The sequence below is a fragment of the Ammodytes marinus genome, assembly GCF_949987685.1.
Source record: "Ammodytes marinus genome assembly, chromosome: 3".
Taxonomy (NCBI): domain Eukaryota; kingdom Metazoa; phylum Chordata; class Actinopteri; order Uranoscopiformes; family Ammodytidae; genus Ammodytes; species Ammodytes marinus.
The window spans coordinates 7,513,993-7,537,124 of record NC_137232.1 but is presented as its reverse complement, the minus strand read 5'-3'; the positions used below and the strand labels follow the sequence as shown (position 1 = coordinate 7,537,124).

Genomic DNA, 23,132 nt, shown 5'->3' with positions numbered 1-23,132 from the left:
CATTTTGACTGTATTTCAAGTTTTTTTTTACCTTTTTTCGTCTCTGTACCATTCAAACTCTGGAGTGGGCACAGCGGTGGCGTCACACTGCAGCGTCCCCAGGCGGCCCACCGGAGTCTCTGAGCTCTGGGTTTTCTTTATTGTCGGAGCGTCTGCACAGTCAAAACAAAAATGGCGTCATTAAATTACATACACAGTACACCTAATACAATCTACTTATTTGGCACTTGGGGGATTTCTTTCAGTTTTTCTTTGAAACTCCTTTTCCTTTTTCGATGAAAGTGGATTCATTTCATTCTGGCTGAGTAGGACCATTGAAATAAGCCTCAGACCGAGGGAAGGCCCTTTCCTCTGATGACAAATGCTCTGTATTGAACATCACTGATAGAAGCAAACAAGCTATAACCAACAACAAACATTTATTGGATAAGCTCCAGGGATCAAAATATTTTTCCACCGTAACAATATTCTGAGGCTTTCAAGCCCCAAGAGCCAATGTACGATAGATAACTTGGGCTTGACTGCAAAAAAAGAGAAAAAAAGATCGGCTCTAAAACCTGACATTTATCTAGTTTATTAACATCCATTATACACACATAGTGATTTCTAACAACATCGCAATGGCCGGAAATATATCCGATGTAGATAAATGTTCCATACTTCCGTTCAGGATTAAACACTAGAAAACATGCTTTAATAGAGACATCTTTATCATTTAATTCAGGCACTCAGACACGACTAAAGTACCATTTGGGCAAAGTGCCACACAAGATTTTGTACGGATCAGCGAGGGGGGGAGGGTGGGGTTGTGTTTGACGTCTCCTGAGCCGTTCTTCGATCCTGAACAGCACTCGTCGGATCTCACACGGACCTCTTGCGAGATGTAATTAGGGTATATCTTGTTTTGAAGTGTGTGGAAAGTGCCTCTTTAGATGATGATATGATACGCGAGGAGTAGCATGGAAATGACGGTTGCAATCAAAAGTCGGAGATCCTCTTTCTTTCTACATCTTGAAGTAGACTGAAGTGGGCTCCACAACTTTTAGTCATCAATCCCCGCCCGTCGCTCTACACCCCTTGATTTCCCAATCGTGACCTTTTCTATGCTTTGGTCTGTTGATTGTATCGCCTTGTTGTGAAAAGTCAGACGAGAATATCGATCAGTGTTCAGTGTTGTTGGTTACTTACAGTTGACGACCACATTGACGTATTTGACATCGGGCGTGGCCACGTCGTTGCTGGCCTTGCATTCGTAACGACCCGCTTGGTTTCGCATGATCCCTATAATGTCCAGGTACTCTTCTCCATCCAGCGGATCTGCTGCAGAGAGATAGAAGAAGAGACAGAGAGGAAGAAGGAGTGATGGAGGGAGGGGAGAGGGGGGAAATAGAGGCAGACAAAAGAAAAGGAGGAGGTGGGAAGAAGACAAAGTTAAAGTCTGCAGAGTGATACAATTTCACAGTAATTTAAAATCTTTCTTTTCCCCTGCAACTCTGAACCAGCTTAATCTACAGGCACATCAGTTCAAATAAAAGAGAAACCGACTGAAAGAGAGATTTTCTCTGGGCGCTCATGTTGAACGACAACATCAGACCGGTGAAGAGCTTTTGAACTCTAGAAATAATTTAACATTTTGAAGATATGCTCGTTGCTTTTCTGTCAAAAGTTAGATGAGAACCTTGATACCTCCTCATATTCTGTCCATATACAGTAGTTATTAAAGTCCCTGTAAACCCAAATCCACAAACTCCTTCTATCTATGTAATTTGGGGAGTTAGATGTATGATAGAAGGCCTCTGAAAAGAGTTAGGCATACTTATCAATCCAAATGAAAGATATTGTCATTTAAAGGTGTATAGACTTTTTCCAGCGCACACACAGTACAGACAGGTAGTGGAGGGTGAGGAAACATTCACTGATTATGACAAAAAGTGATTTTGAAGGTCGTGTTCACGCCTAATCGTCCTCTTCTTTGGTCCACACCAGTTGACAGCGGATACATTGTTTTGTTTTTGATATGGTTCGGTTCACATTCACAAAGGCAACACTCAAGTGGACTATACACAACAAAAGGCACGTGCACCCCCTTGAAAATGCCTATGCTATCAATGCCAAGTTCAATAATTAACATGTTATCTCTTGTTTGTGTAATCCATTCGACAGTGAGTTGTTGTTTTATGGAGGGAGCATGGGGTTCCCCCCATGGTTTTCCATGCTGCCTGGTAACATCACAGTGATGACAAGACTCCAAGAAGCCTTCCAGCAAAATAATTGGTCAGTTTGGATGGCAAAATGGAGGGATGCTTAGATAAGAGAGTGGGCTAATGCACGCCAGTCTTTAGTGAGGTGATGGTACTGGCAGAAGAAACTGAATGGAGCTTCACTGAGTGTGCACTACTTTTTCTCAATATTTGGAAACAGCTGTATCGTGACACATCATGTGTTACATTCCAATCACTACATTCCACACATGTATTACTTCACATGGGTAACACTTTACAATAAGGTACACAAAATTGAAGTAGCTACTACATACCTACTACATAGATATGTGTTACCTACTACATAGGTTTTTTTTTGTGCTACGTAACACATATGTTTTTTTTTGTGTTACCTACTACATAGGGTTTTTTTTGTGTTACCTACTACATAGGTTTTTTTTTGTGCTAACTAACACATAGGGTTTTTTTGTGTGTTACCTACTACATAGGTTTTTTTTTGTGCTACCTAACACATAGGGTTTTTTTTGTGCTACCTAACACAAAAAAAAAAACCTATGTAGTAGGTAACACAAAAAAAAACCCTATGTAGCAGGTAACACAAAAAAAAACCCTATGTGTTAGGTAGCACAAAAAACACCCTATGTAGTAGGTAACACATATCTATGTAGTAGGTATGTAGTAGCTACTACAATTTTGTGTACCTTATTGTAAAGTGTTACCTTCACATGTATTAGGATCACATGTACACATACTGTGTACTTTGGATGTTTACTCTTTGTCTGATATCTTGCCTGTTGTATAGTTCTAACACAAAACTGTGTCTTTAACAATTTTGTTTGTCTTGTCACAATACATTAATCAATCGGGCCTCCCCTGAGGCTACTGCTATTAATTTGCCACCCACGTAAGCCTGGTATGGCCTCCATAACTAAAGAGGACACTTACACACTTTACTAAACAGGAAGCAGAATGACCGCTGTAATCGGGATTTTACATTTACAGAGAGCTCTCAGGGACAATGTTTCCCAAAACACTGAATGTTTAGTTACAAAACTAATTTGATTTTCATTCAACAATGCTGAAATGTCATTTGTCACACTTCATATTATTTTTAATTTAATTTAGCTGACGGTTTTATCAAAAGTGACTTTCAAGGGCGCTGCGGTGGCGCCCTTGAAAGACGCGTACCATATTGGCTCCGGCCTTCGTTGCAGTGGTCGCGGATTCAAATCCGACCTGTGGACCTTTACTGCAGGTCATCCCCCCTCTCTCTCCCCCCATCTAATAAAGCTTGATAATGCCAAAAATATTATCTAAAAAAACAAACAAAAAAGTGACTTTCAACTTGAGGAAGGCAGATAGCATTAAGGGTCTTGCTTAAGGGCCCACACTGGACTTGACACACACTGATCAGATTCAAACCCCAGCTTTTCTGTACCTTAGTCAGTAGCGTCAACACCACTGAGCTAAATGTCATTTTGGGAGCAGACCTGTAAAGTCAGTATGTGTTTGTAGCTGTGTTTGAACGGCCTCATTCAAAGGTTGGGCAAAAAAGCCTGCCGCTATAGAGATGGGGAGGTAATTGTTTGGTTGGGAATAATAGCGCACATTTCCAGTCTCTCCTCAAAATGGCATTCATTATGTTGCACAAACGGTAGACACAACAAGTCATTACAGTAACTGTTGGAAGCATTTTGAAAAGAGCGCTTGAGAGATAAGTTCAAACCCTGCTTCCTTTCTCTCATTAACACACCTGGCTTATCCAAGTGGGTGTAGAATTTGCATTGGAAATCCCACATTGAAAAGGGAACAAGAGGAAGGCGCTTTTTGTTAACATCCATCTGGCAAGCACTTAGGTGGAAGCATAATGACACCCTCAAGTCCAGTGATACTTGCTTTTTATTAGGGGGCTAAATAAATACGGAACTGAACTATATAGCATGCTTCCACGGTCATTTCCCACAACAGAGGACATTCTAATTCCCAGTCACTTAAAAAAAAGTCAGACTGACTGACTTACTTGACTTTATTTAATATATTCCATAAACTTGTTGAAACCGACTTTTATTAGCTGTTTGTCTGAAAGCTTTAATTAACAGCGGAATAATATCTGCAAATGTCAGACAAAACATCTGAGCAGAAGTGCAAGAAAACCCACAGAGCCTATCAGGCAGATATCTAATTGTTTAACGAGCAACGCGGCTAATTAGCCGTGTGAGGAACAGTGTCTCGGCAGCTCATTAGAAAAGATCTGCTATGTTTTATTAGAGATCTATGGGTGGGGTCAGGAAGTGGCACATGCTTTGATATCCTGCTGGGCTAATGGCACACACATTTTTTTTTTTCAAATCACATCCGAATATAGCACTGGTGTGAAGACCCTGAGATATCAATTGTGAAATGGGTTTGTGTGGGGACTCTCAGCAGCACTGCATTTCATTAGTCAAAGATGTGTTAATTGAGGCTGTGTGCTATCATACCCTGTGTTTGCACACTTTACAAAAGGGGGAAGATTGTTCATTTGACTTCTACATTCTACAGTCATTGCAACCTGATGGAAAATTAAATTAATGGAAATTGGAATATCTTAAAAAAGAATCCTCTGCTTGAAGTGTAGATCTTTTTTATTTCATCTGCACAGAAGGTGGGGAGGGAGTCTCCCAGGACCCAGCCAGTGTAAAGCTGTAGTGCGTAACTTTTTCATCTAAATGAATGTCGGTTACATTCAAGCCTCCATCAACTCCACAAAACTGTCTCTCTGTAAACTTGCGTCACTCCGACACTAGACAGGGGCTCAAGAAGCACCCACACAAATGTTCAGTTGTTGATTCTACTGATAAGACAAAACCTCGACGTACAGCATATGAAATGAAATCCATGCGCGATCACTGTATGCCTACCTAATGTAGAAGCCCAGACAGTGTTGTTGTTATAACTCAGAATCCCTCATGTTGTCGACAAGTTACTCACTATAGCTTTAACAACTAGGATAACATCCGCCTTGTACTTCCCTTAATTCAAATAAGATAAGGAGTGATGAAATCTCAGTCGTGGAAATGAATTGCACAGAGGAGATCTCTGGGGTTGAATGGGGAAAGTGTCAGTAGACTCAATCGTGGGCAAGTTCAAGGTCATGTTGCGAGTGAGGGAGTGCAGGCTCTGTGAGACACGGAGTCCTCTGACCTCAGACATGAACCGACAACGTTCAGCGAGTCTGATGTGGAAGGTTGGTCTGGAAACAGCTGTTCTGCTTTCTTAAACACACATATATCCTGTACCATTTCAAGCCATAAAGCTATCAAAAAAACACCCGGTCACAACTGCACAGAAAGAGTCTGAGTTTTTAACACATGCCTTGAAGCACGTACGCCAAATACCTACAAAACTGACTTTGGCCTCAGCGCTTAAAAAACATGAAAGAGCTACACAAAATAACTATATTATCTAAATCAAGTGCGCGGCTCTGGTGGAGACGGAGGTCAGCTGATGCAATATCATTTCATATTGATTGAAATATCAGTGGGATCATGATCAAAGTATAAAGCAGATCATATTCAGCTCTGTGCGCGGATGAACTGCCACAGTAAAGTGATTGGAGAGGTATGATTGAAAATCTGTTGCCATGGAAATTCCATTGAAGCTCAATCTCATCTGTCGGTGCTTTGGTTTGGTTTGCTGGATGGAGGGGGTGGAGAAAAAAAAACCCAGGTGACTCCAAAGATCAAAGGAATAGAGAAAAGAGGAGAGAGGAAAGAAGAGAATTTAAATGAAGGATGAGAGGATACGGCTCGACTAGTCTTATTGAGCGCTGCAATTAACCGTAGATTTGTATGGAAAAAAACTCAGTCATGAAGTAAGGACGGAACGTGATGCATTGTATACAGAGACAATTAGTGCCCAGCTACTGAAAGCGATGGGTGATTAGAAATGCACCACATTATATTATATCATCAAATGTCAAGGCTAATTTGGATTGAGATGGGTAGGTTAAGGGAGGGAGAAGGAGCTTTTCTTTCATTTGCACATATTTTCATTTTGTCCCAGATAGATATCAGAACCCTAATGTCCATAATGACATAATGGAAGTGCTGCCCTGCTGATGTCCGGCGGGTGTGATATGTGCCATCTGAATTTAGCTAGCTACCATGCTCACATGTAGTTTATTAGTTAGCACTAAACACAAAGGACAATGGAGGATGGGCATCATAAGCAACAGTTGTCATTTGAGCTGGTGAAATCAACAGGTACCAACATACTGCAGCTACTGTATACTTGCAGCTGCTTGAGTTACCAAAAGGCAATGCAAGTTATCTAAATGTAATAACGACCCTTTCAATTTCTTGAATTGAAATCTTATATATAAAAAAGGAAATGGGTTGATAGATAGATAGATAGATAGATAGATAGATAGATAGATAGATAGATAGATAGATAGATAGATAGATAGATAGATAGATAGATAGATAGATAGATAGATAGATAGATAGAAATTGTCACTAACAATAGAATTGACAATAAGGAGCACTCAGGGGAGAGGTGGCAAACTGCATTTCCTATGTTCTGCTCTGAGAGAAAGAGCATCAGCAGCAGTTAATGCATGCGGTTGCAGAGGGTGTTTTAGACCAGTGAACTGTGGAGGCTCGGCAGAGAAAGCAACCACCTGTCAAAATTATAAACTGAAGTTGATCTGTCTCTACAATGCAAATGTTCCACTGTTTGCTTGCATGGAATATTTCTTTCAGGAGGTATCCCATTTTATAACCTGGTTCTACCAGACCATTGTACTTCATTTAATTTTTACAGAAAAGGTCTGGAATCGCTCAATTGACAAACGTTCACTCACTTGAAGGCAGGTGTCTTTTGAAGTTTAAAACTATTGGATCTGCCAAGTGCCACTCTGGATCAGCCAAACCAAACGCGTAACGTTTGGTTGTGAGGTATGCCATGCGGCGGCTTCTGCAACTGAAACTGCCGCACGTCATTGTTTTTTAGCCACTCCCTCTGTTCGCTGATTGGACCAGTAAAACATCTGCAGGAGAAAACCCACTAATATACCGCACACCCAGACTGACTCCTGAAGGGAAATGAAAATCGAGCGGAAGTAGGTAGGCGGGCGGTGCCAGGCTACCCATATTAGGGGCTGCATATGGAATTTTAGAAGGAAACTATTCCGTGTTTATCATTGGATATACCCAGGCCATGATATTTCCTACACTTAATAAACCTTGCTAAGATGCAGTGTGATTTGAAACCCATGGACAGCCTTGTTTTAGCAGCTGGTGAAATGTAACACCTCTGCATGGGAGTTTGAAATACCATGATTATACTCCCCTAGAGCAGGGGGGTACATTCACTCTGTTTCTAAAGGATACTGTAAATGGAAACCATTTAATAATTGAGAATTGCAGGAAACTTTATGCGAGTAATTAAGTTATACAGTAAGCTGCATTAGCTACTGCTGAAATACAGTTGAGGTAATGGCCTAACCGAAGCACTTAAGTCAGCTATTATCGTTTCAAAGCTGATGCAATTTGTGGGAAAATAAGGTGAAAGAGTCTGTCAAGGTTTGTGACAGTCCAAATTCATAACATATATTTTATACCACGTGATCGGATATCGTTTGTTTGTCTTTAATAAAAAAATTAAAATACAAGAAAATTCTTGGACACCCATCTCAAATATATTTTTTTGACATTCTCTCATTTCCCATGCAGCCAGGCCTTATAGACATGCTGATAAGACAGAGTGTGCATAGTTGCTGTCTTTTTCCACACATTATACTGTTGAAAGCCCTGGGGCCTTTGGGATATGCAACAGCAGGCATTCATAAGTGAGTTGGGAAGTGTTGAGGGGCCCTGGAAGAAGCACTTCCACATTTGCCTGCTGGATACTGATTTGCATTGCACTGCACTGCACTGGCAACTATACAGTAGAAGTTTGTGTGAAACATCTACGAGTTTCCATGTCAGTTAGAGTTGGAGTGAGGGACACCCAATGCACACACACACACACACACACATGCTCCCCACCTCGCCAAGGCAGCAGACTGGACCAGAGAGGAGAGAGGAGGGGGGGAGTGAATCACAAACCAGCAACTTCAGCTGGCAACTGGATGGCTCTCATTTGCATGTGCTCATGCATCATTCATCAGCATCACTTTACCACAGTGCGAAACATTACTTTTATTTTGCAAATGCTAATTTATGTTAAGCGGCCAATTTGAGAAACTTCGGAGTCGAGCAGCATAAAAGACCCCGCAACATTTATTCTCTGTTGTCTGCACGGGTGTGACAGAATGTGTGCTGATGTGTGTGTGTGTGTGTGTGTGTGTGTGTGTGTTTTATGCACACAACCCCACACTCCCCCTCTGGACCTTTGACTCTGCGTATACGTGTGTGTGCATTCTTGTTTGGACAGTTGGTTACTGGCTTCATGCAACAGATTCACAGCTACATTCCTGTCAGGAGTCGGTGTGATTAAATGATGCCTCAACACATAATGACACAATACATTATCCTGAGCAATGGATTCCTCAAGGTGGAGATAACGTAAAGATGACTGAGCTGGCAAACCAAACAAATCTAAAGCTCAATTACCACTCTATTGTCAAAAGTGAGCTTTATAGCTGACAAAAATCAAAGAACACTACCATTAAGCAATGCATTTTAATACTTTTCCTCATCTTTGGTAGATAAGGAAAACTCACTTGACACAACTTAAAGTGTCTCTTATCCCCTTTTTAAAATGAAAGCACTGCAAATATCCTTGCGGGGACACTTGGTGTTATAATGTGCTTTGTTTTATTTGCCTGAGTTCCGGTGTGTCCCATTTCACTTGGCAGTATGTGTGGTATATTTGAGAAGAGAAATCCGACATGAACGATATCGTTTTTGAGTATTCTGGGTAGAAAAAAGGGGAGAACTTCCACTTGCAATTGTACAAGCCATGTGTTTGCTGCTGCTGCTGCTGCTGGCGGTGCAGAAATAACAACAGGTGCTGGAGCCAAAAAAAACAAGACGTCTGTTTATTTGCCGCTTTTCGAGCCGAAGAAATGATACGCGCTGCGGAGCGGGGGGGGGCAGCCGTCTGTTTTCCACTATACGCTGTCATTCCTCCCTCTATCTCATTCTCTCACTTTATTCTCACTCTTCAACTACTCCTGTGCCATGCCTCTGTTGTTTGTTTTTCAGGGGAGTTCCGGTGTGGTTTCTCTCTCTCTCTCCCTGTGGCTGCACATTGTGAGGCGCTGTAGCTGTTTTGTCCTAGTCAAGTCACAGGCTTTAACACGGAGATTAAGTGTTGATAAAAAAAGAGAATGGGGGTTTAGTGATTGAATTCCCCATGAAGGGTTGTCGTGTTGTCCACTGTTGACTGAGCTGATGAATAGATCTAGCCTATTGTTTGTTAAGGTGACTTCTCATTACTGCTTGGACAGAGTCAATGTGTATGTGTTTGTGTGTTTTGTAGAAGAGGCGTTGTGTTAAGCAAGGAGAGCAAGGTTGAGCATCACTGCCTGCCCTTCAACCCCCGTTTTTGTCTGCACGCTTTCCTTACCATACATACATACATACGCACGCACGCACGCACAAACACACACACACACAAACACACACACACATACAAACAAACAAACAAACACACACCAAGCAATACAAGGACACATACACACACACCAAGCAATACAAAGACACATACACACACATGATAGCATCACAGGTGCGCCCACACTTCGTCATGTCAGACCCTGATACTGACTGTGAGATAAACTCATGATTACGTTGATGTGAGGGTTGGGGTTTGGCTTCTGGGATACATTTGTCAAAAGGGGCGCATAAAGATAGAAGTGCAAGGATGTGTGTCTAGGCTTAAGTGTGTGTGTGTGTTTGTGTGTTTGTGTCCATGTGATGACAGAGAGGTGTCACCAATAGGCCAAGGTTCTACCCTTGCCCTGTAAACTAATCACTCCACCCGACCATGACTCTATCAGTTTTATTTAGTTACAGAACGTAGCATCTGCATAATCAACCTTGTAAATCACTTGTCCACGGGCAAAAAGACATCTGCATTTATCTGTGTTTTAACAGACAGCTGACATTGCTCCATGTCACACACACTAGTCGCAATTGTCCTACAATATTAGATTTTTAAAGAGATGTTCTCATAGTACTAGAAGCATTGTTGGAGGAAAAAAAATAATCTGAGATTTTGTAAAATTGTTGAACTATCTAGCTTTTTTTTATTTTTTTTATCAACAGCGGGTGTAGGATTTGCATTAATCAGTTGGTTGTTTTCCTGGTGAAATTACTTTTCCACGGGCCAACTGGTTACAGGTGTGGAACTGAAATAATCAGACTCACAGGTGTGGATAAGTTAGTGTACGGTTGCACTCAAAACAAGTGCTAGTTATTCAATTCTCCTCAGTAATGTGCTCACAAAGATCATTGCAGCTTGGGCAAAGGGGGGTCAACATTTTTCTATTCTTTCGGTGTACCACCCCTCTCTCCACACAGTGCAAACAAACCACCGTAATGGAGGAGGCGATAATGGCCGTGACAATGTGAATACAGCAATAAATGAATATACTGTCACCGGTGGGGAGAGAGTTGTCTGACACCGCCTCCCATATTTGCATGTGAACCCTTTAGGTGGAGTTCTGGTGAATGCAAAGGCGATAATATATAATTGACACTGTATTCAAGGCGAAACACTGCAGACGACATCATTTTTCAAGCATTACAGTTTATATAAAAGTTCCAAAATGCATTGAGGTGTTTATTTTATGAATTCTTTGTCAGTATTGTCATGATGATATGAGTTCAAATTGTGTTACCCTGTTCACCTGCTGTGCCTGGCCTTATACTCATCAAACCATGCTTGGCTTCCGACATGTCCTATTTGGGAGCATCCACTTTCTTGTGTCATTTATTTATGGTTTTCCTTTGTCACTGTTGCCCAGTGTGACCAATGTCCACTTAACAACACTACTGCGGAAACAAGGTCCTTTTTCAAGGGCGTGTAAAGAGAAGGTATACACAGAGTCAAGACCTTGTGTCTCTGTCCTCTAGCCTTGCCTCCATTCCCTTACCTTTTTACAGGGATTAAAATCGCATAACCTTCAAATCAGGAGTTTGCCTCTCCTTCAGCCTATTGGCTCCCTGAAGTGCCGTGTGTTTCAGAGTTCTCCCCCCCCAAAAAAAATAAAGTGCTTATGGACTGGAAATAAAGTGCTGAGTTTCTGTACCGTTGTGACTTTAAACAAGTGTAAGCTCCAGTGTTCAGCCGGCCCAGCGGTGACTACACCTAATGAGGCTGGGCAGACCTGGGGCAAGCTGTGCTCCCCATGTTCTGCACACCGTGTGACAGCAGACTGTTTGCAGACCAGCTGCTGATGGTGCTGATCGCAAACAAACAAGTCAACGGTGACAGTCAGCAGATCTGAGACCTGCTGAGAGATGGATGAGCAGCTGTCCCCTCTTGCTTGCTTCCCAAAGAGTCCAAAGGATTGTGCACACACATGCATGCACACACAGACACACACCGACACACGCGCACACACACACACGCCCACATACACATTCACACAGAAACACACACACATGCCCACACATACACACATACAGCTGGAGACTTGAAGTGGGAGGTTTGACCCGGGCTGCACTGACAAGAACCACCTTACATTTCCCTCCCACAATCAACAGGCTTGTCAGCTACTTTCTGTCACTGACAGCTTGGCACACTATGACATGTGTGTGTGTGTGTGTGTGTGTGTGTGTGTGTGTGTGTGTGTGTGTGTGTGTGTGTGTGTGTGCGCGTGTGTGCATGTGTGTGTGTCTCCTGTCTAATCTGCTCAGCCTCTCCTTCTACATGGGTGTTACACAGCTGAAGGCTCCTGCTCCACTCTGTCCTGAGAGTCAGAGATATGCGTTCACGAGTGTGCCATGCTGGGCTCTGTACTGTAGCTCAAACATTCTCTAAAGACAGTATGAGACAGGGTGCAGAAAGGACAATTGAAGTGACTGTCATACTCTGTCTAAGGAAGAGATGGGAGGATGACAGAAAGAGAAGGAGACAATGGGAGGGAAAGTACAGAAGGGGAAGACAGAGTGACAGCTGAAGATGGACAGTCATGAGGTTGCACAGGGAGGAACAAAGAGAGAGAGAGAGAGATACAGAGAGAGAGAAAGAAAGATATAAAGATATAAAGAAAGAAAGAAAGAAAGAAAGAAAGAAAGAAAGAAAGAAAGAAAGAAAGAAAGAAAGAAAGAAAGAAAGAAATGAGAGAGAGAGAGAGAGAGAGAGAGAGAGAGCTTTCCCGACAAAGGCGCCAGACCTGGGGAGACTTTACTGAGCGCGGTCTTGGAGCATGGCCGACACTGCCCAGTCTGGCTTATAGGAGGGATGTCAAGGGCACTCAGCATCAAACCCTGTAAAAAGGGCTGCCCTGCCAAGCACTGTTATAAAAGGGTTATGACTTCAATATTCTGCTGGACCACAAAGCGTATAAGAGCGCGGGCCGCTGTCCAAATCAATTCATTTGAACAGATGTCTTTGTTTGCAATGAAACTGTTGTGGTAGAATTCATAGCTTAACAATTTACAGTTAGCCGAGGCCATGATCCAGAGAACACCTTAAAGTTTTTTTTTTTTTCGGCGTGTACCTCAAGGACACTGTGACGATAAACATGGATGCACATTGGACAGGTAATTGGTGCTGAAGGAAGTGAAGCCGGTGATATTTTGGTTATGACGCCCCAGTAGGCAGCCATCCATGCATACATCCACAAGGGTGCAGCATAGTTAAAAAAACAAGTCTAGGCTTCTTTATGACTTGGATTTAAATCATCCGTGTCCCACTACTTTCACTGTATAAGCCCCCTGTACTGTATGTCCAGATGTGGCTCTGTGCTTGAGTGGAGCCCAGGTTCACCGTGGGTTGTCCTCCCTGCGGTGCTAAATGACTGACAAACCCTATTACACCAGAGAGGTGAGAGACTCTCGGATGCATAATTGAACATTAATTAACTACTGGAGTTACTATAGCTAACGATAAGAATGATTGCACGCCTAATGGAACTGGCCATTTGCATATTAAAACACTCTTTCGGTTCTTTGGCTCTCCAATATATTCCACCTATATCTTTTTTTTTTTCTTTGATTTTTTTCTTTCCCTTCAAAGGACGGCACAGTCAATGCCAGTTCCTCCTCTTTCGATATCTATACGTGGGTCCCCATTGTGCCATGGAACACCAGAGGCAGTCAGAGGGCATGTATTTTTCATACTTGTCTGGGCTCTATTTTAGTGGTCTGAGAGGCAGAACAGTGAAGTGAAGCCTTGCTTGACCAGCGGCTCCATTTCGCCCCTCCTTCCCCCCCACCGTGCTTTTCTCCTGCCCTCCCACCGCCAAGTCTGCACACATTCAAGCTTCAAACTAGTCTTGAAGTAAGACAAGAATATAATAAAAACAATAAACAGAAGTGGACTCGAGTTGGAAACGTTCTTGAAGGTTTCATCACATGCATGTTGCACAGACACGGGAGGGATTGCGCGCGTGTACTGTACCGCACACATGCATTCACGCAAGCCTCGTTCTCAACTGCGGTGCGGTATGGTGCGGTCCGGCTCAGCACAGCACACACATTTATTTCCACTGTTCAAAGTTGGGAAGGGTACCAAAATAAACAAACCGTTCCATACCTTTTGTGTCACCCTTTTGTTGGGGAACCAAATAGTCCCAAAAGGGTGGAGCAACACACTGCAGTCCGTTTCTGTGCAAGAGATAAACCGCAGTGTGTAATCTCCTCGGCAAGAGAGAAGAGAAAAATGACGTCGTGCAGCTCTTTGTTTTAAATGTGTTGTGTTGTTCCTCTTCATTTAATTTATTGACGGGCTACACTGTGTCCCGCTGTAACGGTGTCACCATAGTTTTGTAGCTCCCGTGGCCAAAAGCACAGAGTGTTTGTATGGGGCCAGTGATGTTCAACAGCTCTGGAACAGCAGTGGAAATGCAAGCCAGATCTACAGCATATAGGGTGACCGTTCCTTACCATACCAAACTGAACCAAACTGTGGAAACCAGGCAATACTGTTCCTCTCCTCTTCATTCTCTTTGATGTTCTTTCCTTCCTCCCTTTCATCCCTTCACCTCTGTTCTCCTCCCCGTACCCTCTGCGCTCTATTGATCATTTGCCTCACAAGTCCGAGCAATGAGTCATTCAGTCAATATTCACAACAGCGCCGAAGCAGAAGGTTTGAACAAATAAGTGGTCTGATATAAAGAGCTCAACAAGATATATAGTACATGCCCACTGTCCCACACACAGGTAAGACAGGCTTCAAGCTGCCTCTGCGGACAATGTTATGCTCTGTGTGTCCGCCTCGGATCATCAAACGTCTGCCTCCCTGCCTCTACCGTGACCGTGCTCAAAGCAAATCCTATTTAATGAGACATCCCGCCTAATGCAAAAACATGATGGATGTGTTGGTTTTGTTCTGCCCTGTGATCTTTGAGCTTGCTCTCATTATGAACTGAATGGAGGCGATATCAGTCAATGTATTCACCCACACACTCCATGCATACCGTGTGGTGGACGTAATGTATAAAGTGACGGCAACGCTTATTCTCCTGATGAATTACACTCGTGATGGGGAATCCAGGTAAAGGCCATTAACGCATATCGATTGATAAATGACTATCTTCTCATCGGGCACATGCTGAGATGAGTTTGAGGTCTTTTAAGTCTTCCGAATTAAATGACAAAAATCTTCACATGGAACAGCCCTTGAAAAACGACTTATTAGTGTTTTCTGGTCTGACCGGCCTACTGTCAGGATGACATCATTTGTCCGTGCCTTCCATAACCATTAAATAGGTAGAGAATACATCTGGGTCTGGGGCAGAATGATTACTATTTCCATGTGGAGGGCTCTTTGTGACATGGCTTTAAGCAACAACATTTCAGCGAGGTCTACGATGCCAGAACATTTTCTAATGGGTTGGCCGTGGTGAAATAGCAACTCTCAAAACGGCTAGTTGCTGCAGGAACCAACTATACTCTGAACATTTAGGCTAAGATGTCTCTTAAAAACACCCAGAGAGCTTTTGACATCTGCCCTAGCAAACAATATTTGGTCAAATAAAGAGTTTGTATTTCTGTAAAATATGAACATATCCAGCTATTTTGTTTTGCCTTTGGCGTTGTGCTAACAAGTCAAAACACTCTGTCTCTTTACATTGTAAGTAAACAGACTACAGCCACGGGAGATTATGGCATACATTTGTGAATGTTGTTCTAGACAGCCCTATATACATCCACTATACACATTGTATTGCTCAATCCACACACACACACTTTGCTGTTCTATAATAACCTGACTTCCTCTTTTAATTCCATCATCATTCTGCTTTGTCAATTCTGCGTAAACACAACACAGTCTCTGTCATACAAAAAAAAAAGCCGCTATTTCTGACGTTGTTCTTGGAGAGACAAGCCTCCGATATATAGAGGGTACGAAGGAAAAGGTTAGTGTAACTCGCAGGCTATTATTCTCTGATTACGGTTAAGTGTTACACTTTGCTTGTTATCCCTTTGGCAATTTAAGCCGAACAACAGATAAAACCCATTGGGTGAACTGGAGCATGTACGGCTTTAATGAGCACCTTGTTTGCTCTGCCCACATAGGCCCATGTCCCTGCTTTATAATGAAGCATCTCCTGCCTCATTGTCATTTTAGATCATGCTCAAAGGGTGGTAATATTTACCAAGCCACGGTAATCCTCATTTCATCTGATTGCCCTCTGCAATCACGACAGGTCCAAAAAAATAAATCTTTCCTACAACTTGCTCTGGCAATGTATTGTTAGACCTCTGGAAAAAGACATTCAATTTCGGTCCCACCCATCCTTCAGTACAAGCTCAGCGCAAGCAATAACCTGGCTGACTTCTTTTGCGTCAATGACAAACAACAAACAGTTGTCTTTGATGGAGTTTAATTATGTGCACATATACATATCTCCAGAAGAGAAATTAAAGGTTTTTCTGTTTCTGTTTATCTTTCAATCTATCCAGCCTGCCATTTGGTAGTTTAGAAAACCTAACGCGTCTGTTATAATCTAATTAGCTTTGTGATAACTGAGTGGCAGTGGCTCCAATAGCAGATACATTGTGCAGAGCTGAAAAAAATAGAGAGATAGAGAGATTGGATGGCCCCTGTAGAAACAGATGACAGCCGTAATCAATTTGTGGGAGAGAGAAAATCCCTCACAAACAAATCCTAGGATGGAATACCAATTTATTATAATTTGATCAACTCCAGCATTGGCCATATCATTTGTCACTGAGTTTCTACAGATTGCGTGCGATTGCTTCAGGTTATGCTGAACCCCCGAGAAAAGAAGTTTTACAGACAAAAGTTTACAGCAGACATAACCCCGAGCTGACTTGTCTGCAGTTTGATGACTTTCTGTGTTGTCAGTGTCTGTGGTAGTCAAGAGTGAGACAGTTTTTGTAATTTATTTTTAATTGAGTAATTTTTCTTTGCTCCTTTAGCCTTACCCTTTTGACCTGAATTGACTTTTGAGTTTAGCTAAATCCTAGCCTGGAAATCCAGACCCTGATATCTTGAACGATAGAGGGTCTGGCCACGATCAATAGTAATTTCCAACTCAAGGGGCGGCTCCTACTCATGCATTTCAAATGCCACTGCACGCAGTTGGATAGCACTACAACCAATCAGAGCGATGCACAAGGTGACATAAGCCCCTTTCGTTTAGCGAACAGCTGTTAAACTGTTAAATTAAACGTTTGCCTTTGTCGGTCGGCAAAACAGAACATTCCACTTACTTGCTAATGAAAGATTTGAGTGCTGTCTTCCACATCGTTAAGGGTCGAGGCCAAAGCAGTCTCAAATTCACACAACATATCCGCAGCCATCTTTGATGTTTACTATCACGGCTTCGACGTCGCATGCACGTCACTGTCGTCATCTGGTTACGTCCTCCCCAGAGTACCATACAAAGGGCTCTGGCGCGCCCATATTAGATAGAACCAATTGAAACCATAGCCAGATTTCTGGTTTTCTTGATAAAGCTTCAACGGAGCGTGTCCAGACCAACACGCGCAGCAAATTTAATTTGCCAGCGCCTAGTGGCAGGTCTGGGAATGCCAGGCTAGCTAAATCCGGGAAATAGAATCAAACCATCTTTAAATGTATATATTTTTTTCTGAATAAACAACTCAAAACAATTAAAGGTGGAGTCAGCGATTTCAAGTGCTCCGACCGACTCACAGTAGCTAGCAACATGCCGTTTACAGTGCCTAGGAAGTGTATTAACATTGGATTTGTTTTCAGCCCGCAGACATACAGGTATCTGATCGTGAGGAAATTATCACTGATATTCACAAAACATGTTTTGACAACAAGCATTCTCCAGAATCGCTTACTTCACCGTTAACAATTGATCATCAAAATCTGGCAATCGATGTATCACCTATGTCAGCCTTTCATTTGAGTGGCTGAAGAATGACATGGTGAAAATAGTCGAACTGCATAATATTAGCATTGGGCCAAATTAATTGACTGCTCTTAATAAAAAAACTTTGCTTGCTCAACTTTAAAGTTAATGGTCATCAAAGCACTTGGGAGGCATTAAAACGTGCTTTGGATTTGGAAGAAAACTTTAGCTGCCACCTCAACAATAAGGAGGTGAGGCGTCATGGCCCAGATTTCAACAATTACACTAGCACCAACAACAAGAGGGAGGGAGGGAGGGTATTTGGAGTTTGTTAGCTGACGGAACTGTTTGCGTATAGCAGTAGCTGCTGTAGCTCATCCTTGTGGAATGGTGCACATTTCCCCTTGGGTTTTTTTTCTCCTAAATGCAAATAAAGTGTCAACAAGCGTGTCTCTCTTCTTCAAACAGTGAGGGAGAGTTTGTTCTTCTGTCATGGCCACGCAAATCATTTCTCAAAAAAAAATATATATATTTAGAAGGATAGACTTTTAAAGAAGCTAAGAAGATAAACAGTGTAGCATCTGTCTGACAGACCAACACAGTCTCTGGGTAGCTCATATCGTCGGGGGAAAGTTTGCTGTTCGTGGTTAGTACTATTTTATTTTAGTGTCATGGCTAAACACAAGAATTGCTTCCAAGAAAGGGCATTTCTTTTGCAGTATTGGAGTAGTTTGCACCTGAGATTCACCACAGCTCTCATGGGACTTCTGTTTGATCCTCATTAAGCAATGGTAGCGCTGGATAGTAAAATAAACACATATACTCCAGCACTGTATTTGAGTACAATTTCTCACTCCACCACATTTTGGAGGGAAATATCGTACTTGTTACTCCATTTATTTGACGATAATGATTATGAATATCTTTTTGAGGCACATAGATACATTCAACCACTATTTCAAAATGAATCAATGGTTCGAAAAAAGAAAATCAGAGGAGTGTATGAGTGTGTTAGAACTTTTATTTTTTCTTTATTTCCTCTCCTGTTAACCATCTCATGACCCCTCCGATCTAAACCCCCCTAGGTTGGGAACTACTGGACTAAAATAGCTCCATCTGCTAAAACAGTAAAATGTTGCTTACACATTGACGCAAAAGTATTAACAATCTGATAATATCATGTATAAATATTAGTAACAGGATATTTTACCAAACAACCACTTTTATGTTTGACAGTACGGTTGTAAATGACTGTAGCACCCCTGTGTTTTTGGACTGACACTGTGGCCTAATGCTACTGCTGGCCAGTCCATGTCTGGCTCTCATGAATCTGTGGAACGTTTGTCTTGTTTGGGTTAAAGAGGATTTAATAGACTTTTTGTATGAGTGTGAACTCCAGCTAAAAGAAGATATTTTGGTATGTCCCAATGGTTCAATCTTCGGGTTGGGTTAGAATTAGTTTTCAATTAAGGGCAAGTGTAAATTATGCTGGCGTTAATTATGCATGCAGTGGTCTTGGTTACAAAGCCAGTGAATAATGGTACCCACACACTGGAAGGTATGGGCGTCATTGATTTCTTTTCACACATACGTGCACAACATCATGTCCACACAGCCATCAGTCTGGATATGAATATGCATGTGGTTATGTGAGACTGGATTTAGAAGTATTATTGTCAAATGGTAACAGCCTTTCAAAGATTGGTAAGGCCTTTTAACTATATTATTAATGAATTGAAATAGTTTTTTACCCAATCCACATTAGTATGGCAACCTGCTATCAGTGAAATAAGCCATTAGTCTTAGCCTTGATCTTATGACACTGCTGGTCTGAATGCTTTGATGTTCTGAATAGGTTGCCGCATATTAACTGTTTTACGGTTTAATTGTAATAAGTGCCTTCTTTCCATTTGAGAGGTAAATGATGGCCAGTTGCTAATTTGAGTCAGTTTATGACTCAGGGTTGGCTTGCATTATTCATCAAAAGAGGAAATATATTTTTATTATTGGTCGTCCAGTATATACCTTCACATACTGAGATTGGTAATGCTCAATAGCTGTCAATCACATTCTATTGTTATTGTATGTGACTGGGATGTTATATGCCTCATTAGTTAAGCTTAATTTAACAGAAGTTCCTACTGCAGCTGCTGCTAATTATATATATCACCTCTTGTATGCTCTATGCCCTTTTTGACTCTTGATGGCCTTAATGGAAATCAAAGTGGTTCCTTATACCCTTGTTACTATACAATTAATCCACACTTATTTTGTGTAAATAGCCATATTGTCAGGAGGCTTGGGCTTGATTCTCGATCTGTAGAATTGAGACTTCGACTTGAGTCTTGACTTGGACGGCCATTTTATGAGTCATGAACATCTGTGGTCTGCGGTGAATAGCTGAGAGCTTCACTAGCAGAGCGTAGCCGTGCTAGCGCCCAGACAGAAGGGGGAAGGCGTGAAGCAGAGAGAACACAGGCTGCCAGGCATCATTATCTCGCTCAGCAGTCTCCTACATGCTCTCAAACTGGGTTAGACTTGATTCTGGGGGGAAAACAACAACAACAACAACAACACCGCCAGTGTTTTGCAAACCGGGTGGGACCACCATCTCTGGAGCGTGGAGTACGGGCACATACAGGATACTATCCTGCCAGGATTTTATTCCATCAAAAAAAAAATTCGTTTCACTATTTTCTCCATATTTCAGAAAAGAACAAAGACGTGTCGAAGGTGATCTGCCCATTCATTACTTCTTCAAGAGAAAGTGGGAAATATGAAAGAAATGGTTGAAAGTGCTGCCTTCCAAGAAATTGTGCAGAGGCGTATAGTTACAAAGGCCCAGTCCATTTGCAGTAATAAAACAAATCTACTATCGGTTATAGCCTTTACATGTCCTCTACATACACGTCTCCATCCATTTTCCTGGAACAAAAAGCTTTTTTAAACTTACAAAGTGTTTTTCCGACAGTAACTTTTTTTCAGCCATGTGAACTTTGAGGGCCTCTCTTCAGTTACGCAGAGAGACAACGTTGGTGAGCTTAAAGTTTTCAGCAGAGCTCTGGAAAAAGATTCATGACAATATGTCGCAGGATTAGGCTCAAAGAAGCACTCTCCTTTTAATGCAAATAGACAAATGAGGTGAATACACCGATTCTAGTTTGTACAGCTTTGAGGTGCAGGGAACAGATGTATTTGATGAAACATGTGTCTCTTGTGCTAGACAAACTGGCACAGTAAATTGATAAAGACACATAAATAGAACGGCTTTCTATCAGCACAGGGCTGTTGTCAAATTGATGTGTCATGTCGAGCATCTCGATCCATCACACAATGAGTTTATCCGCGGTGGTAGCTTTTTTTTTCTTCTTTTCTCTGAAATTGGATTATATCCCAAGGCAGCAGCATCCCCACTATCATAATGGGCGCGCACACACACACACACACACACACACACACACACACACACACACACACACACACACACACACACACACACACACACACAGTGCATGTGGAGAGATGTTACCAACAGCTGACCTTTATGTGCTCAGTTCGGTAGCGTGTACGAAGATCAACATTTGTTATCATACATGGGGACTTACTGTATAGGAGACTCTCTCCACGGTTAAATGAGCATGCCCTTACTAACACAATACCGGGAGCTACATGTGCAACCTTGTGCTTCATATAAATAGCAGTATCTTTCACTGCATTGAGGTTTTTTCGGAGGCGGGCATGACTGAATATATATATATACAGTATATGAATATTCTATGTTTTCCATTTATACTTTAACTATGCATAAGCAGCATGGAGTTCAACATGCTCACACAATACAAGTTAAAATAGTTACAGTTTTAACAGTTGGAAATAGCAATGGACCATATTCATTATGGTCAATTTATTTTAAATGAAGTCCAGATTAAGAGTTATTTGCATCTGACAGAAAACTGCGACGCTTTCATCACCAATTTGCATGCACCTTTGAGATGGCACTTGACTTCTGCAAGTTACCTTCCCCTCTAGTGTCAAGTCGCACAAATGAATCTGAGGATTTTGAGTGAAGATCTGGTGTTCTAAAGAGAGACTTATTTCTGTGTTGATCCTCAATGGACACTGAGCAGCCAACCATCACTGTATGGAGTGATTCTGGAAGTGTGTCAATGTCAATATTTGTGCCAAATTGTGGCAAATATAACTGCAGGAATGTGGATGCTATTTGGTATCATTTACCTCTGTAGCCCTTCCACATAGCATGCACCACCGGTAATGAGATTTCATTTCTTGGGTCACGGTAAACAGTCTGCTTTAGTTTGCATTTAGATGATAACAGATTATGGCACACCACTGGCCAGACATCTAGACTGACAGGAATGGTAATGTGTAGTGATTGGACGGTTCTTACCTGAGGGGTTGAGCAGTCGCCAGTTGATAGCCGGGTCCGGCCTGCCACTGGCCAAACAACTGAGTGTCACGTTGCTGCCTTCATTCACAATGATGTCTTCTGACACCTTGTAGATGTTGGCTGGAACTGGAGACACAAGAGAAAATGACATGGATGTCAATATGATATGATTGCTATTATGGAAGAGCAACGTTAGTTTCATATCACGCAGAACAACATCGACACAACAGAGAAAAAGATCTGTGTTTTATTTATCGTGAAAAAAAAACACCTACATTTTCACTCAACAAAATAACTGAGAGATTTTCAATCAAAATAGAAAATAAAATACTTAATTTCTTAATAGAAACTACTGGAAATACACAGTCGTCTAAGATGCGAACACAGGCTGACCTTGATACTCTCAGTGAAAGGAAGAGTTTAGAAAAGCCTTGGAGAACCTTTTTTATTTCTTACTGCTATGGACCTCAGAGGTACTTACTGAAACTTTCTCAGACCATGCAGGATCCAAATAAGCAATTTAATCTCCTGCTCGGGGAGCTTAGCTCATGAAAACAGATTGCTTCCATTGCCATGTGGGTACGGAGTGGGATCCAGATGCTTGGCACTGATTCTGAGTTCAGACACACACACTTTCGGAAAAAGGAGGCTTTTAATACAGAATTTAAAGGTTAAATGAAGAAACTTTTTAAGCGTGTGTGTATGTGTGTATGTGACACTGATGTTCAAAGTAACACAGAGCTACATTTCATCTAGACAGAGTGTTTAATGACAGGCCTGCCTTTACGATCACCCATCTCACTCCCACTGCTGCTCTCACTCCCACACGTAAACAGAAAGCTAAAAAGAGGCAAAGCCATAGGGAGGGAAAAACCTTTACTCTTGCAAAAAAAATAGAAAACACATCTCCGATGAATTAAGAAGGTACAGTCGGCTTTAAAGCAAGTCAGCAGCAAAGACGCAATCGATCATTGTGGAAGGAGGAGGCATACATCACGCTTTTCACAAACTGTTGAGGAAGCGTTTGGGATAAGGTATCATATATCCAGAT

At 41.9% G+C, this 23,132-nt stretch overlaps 1 protein-coding gene across 2 annotated transcripts in view; it reads right to left on the bottom strand.

Moving 5' to 3' along the window:
- Positions 1–23,132, bottom strand: part of lsamp (limbic system associated membrane protein) — a 226,158-nt gene that overhangs the window by 18,691 nt on the left and 184,335 nt on the right. The window contains exons 4-6 of one of the 2 annotated variants that reach the window (XM_080025179.1): positions 22,082–22,207; positions 1,189–1,320; positions 32–152 (exon numbers count right to left, since the gene is read on the bottom strand). In XM_080025179.1, the coding sequence (XP_079881305.1) occupies positions 32–152; positions 1,189–1,320; positions 22,082–22,207 (379 nt within the window). The remainder of the gene's footprint in view (positions 1–31; positions 153–1,188; positions 1,321–22,081; positions 22,208–23,132) is intronic. The other variant, XM_080025180.1, reaches the window with a different exon arrangement.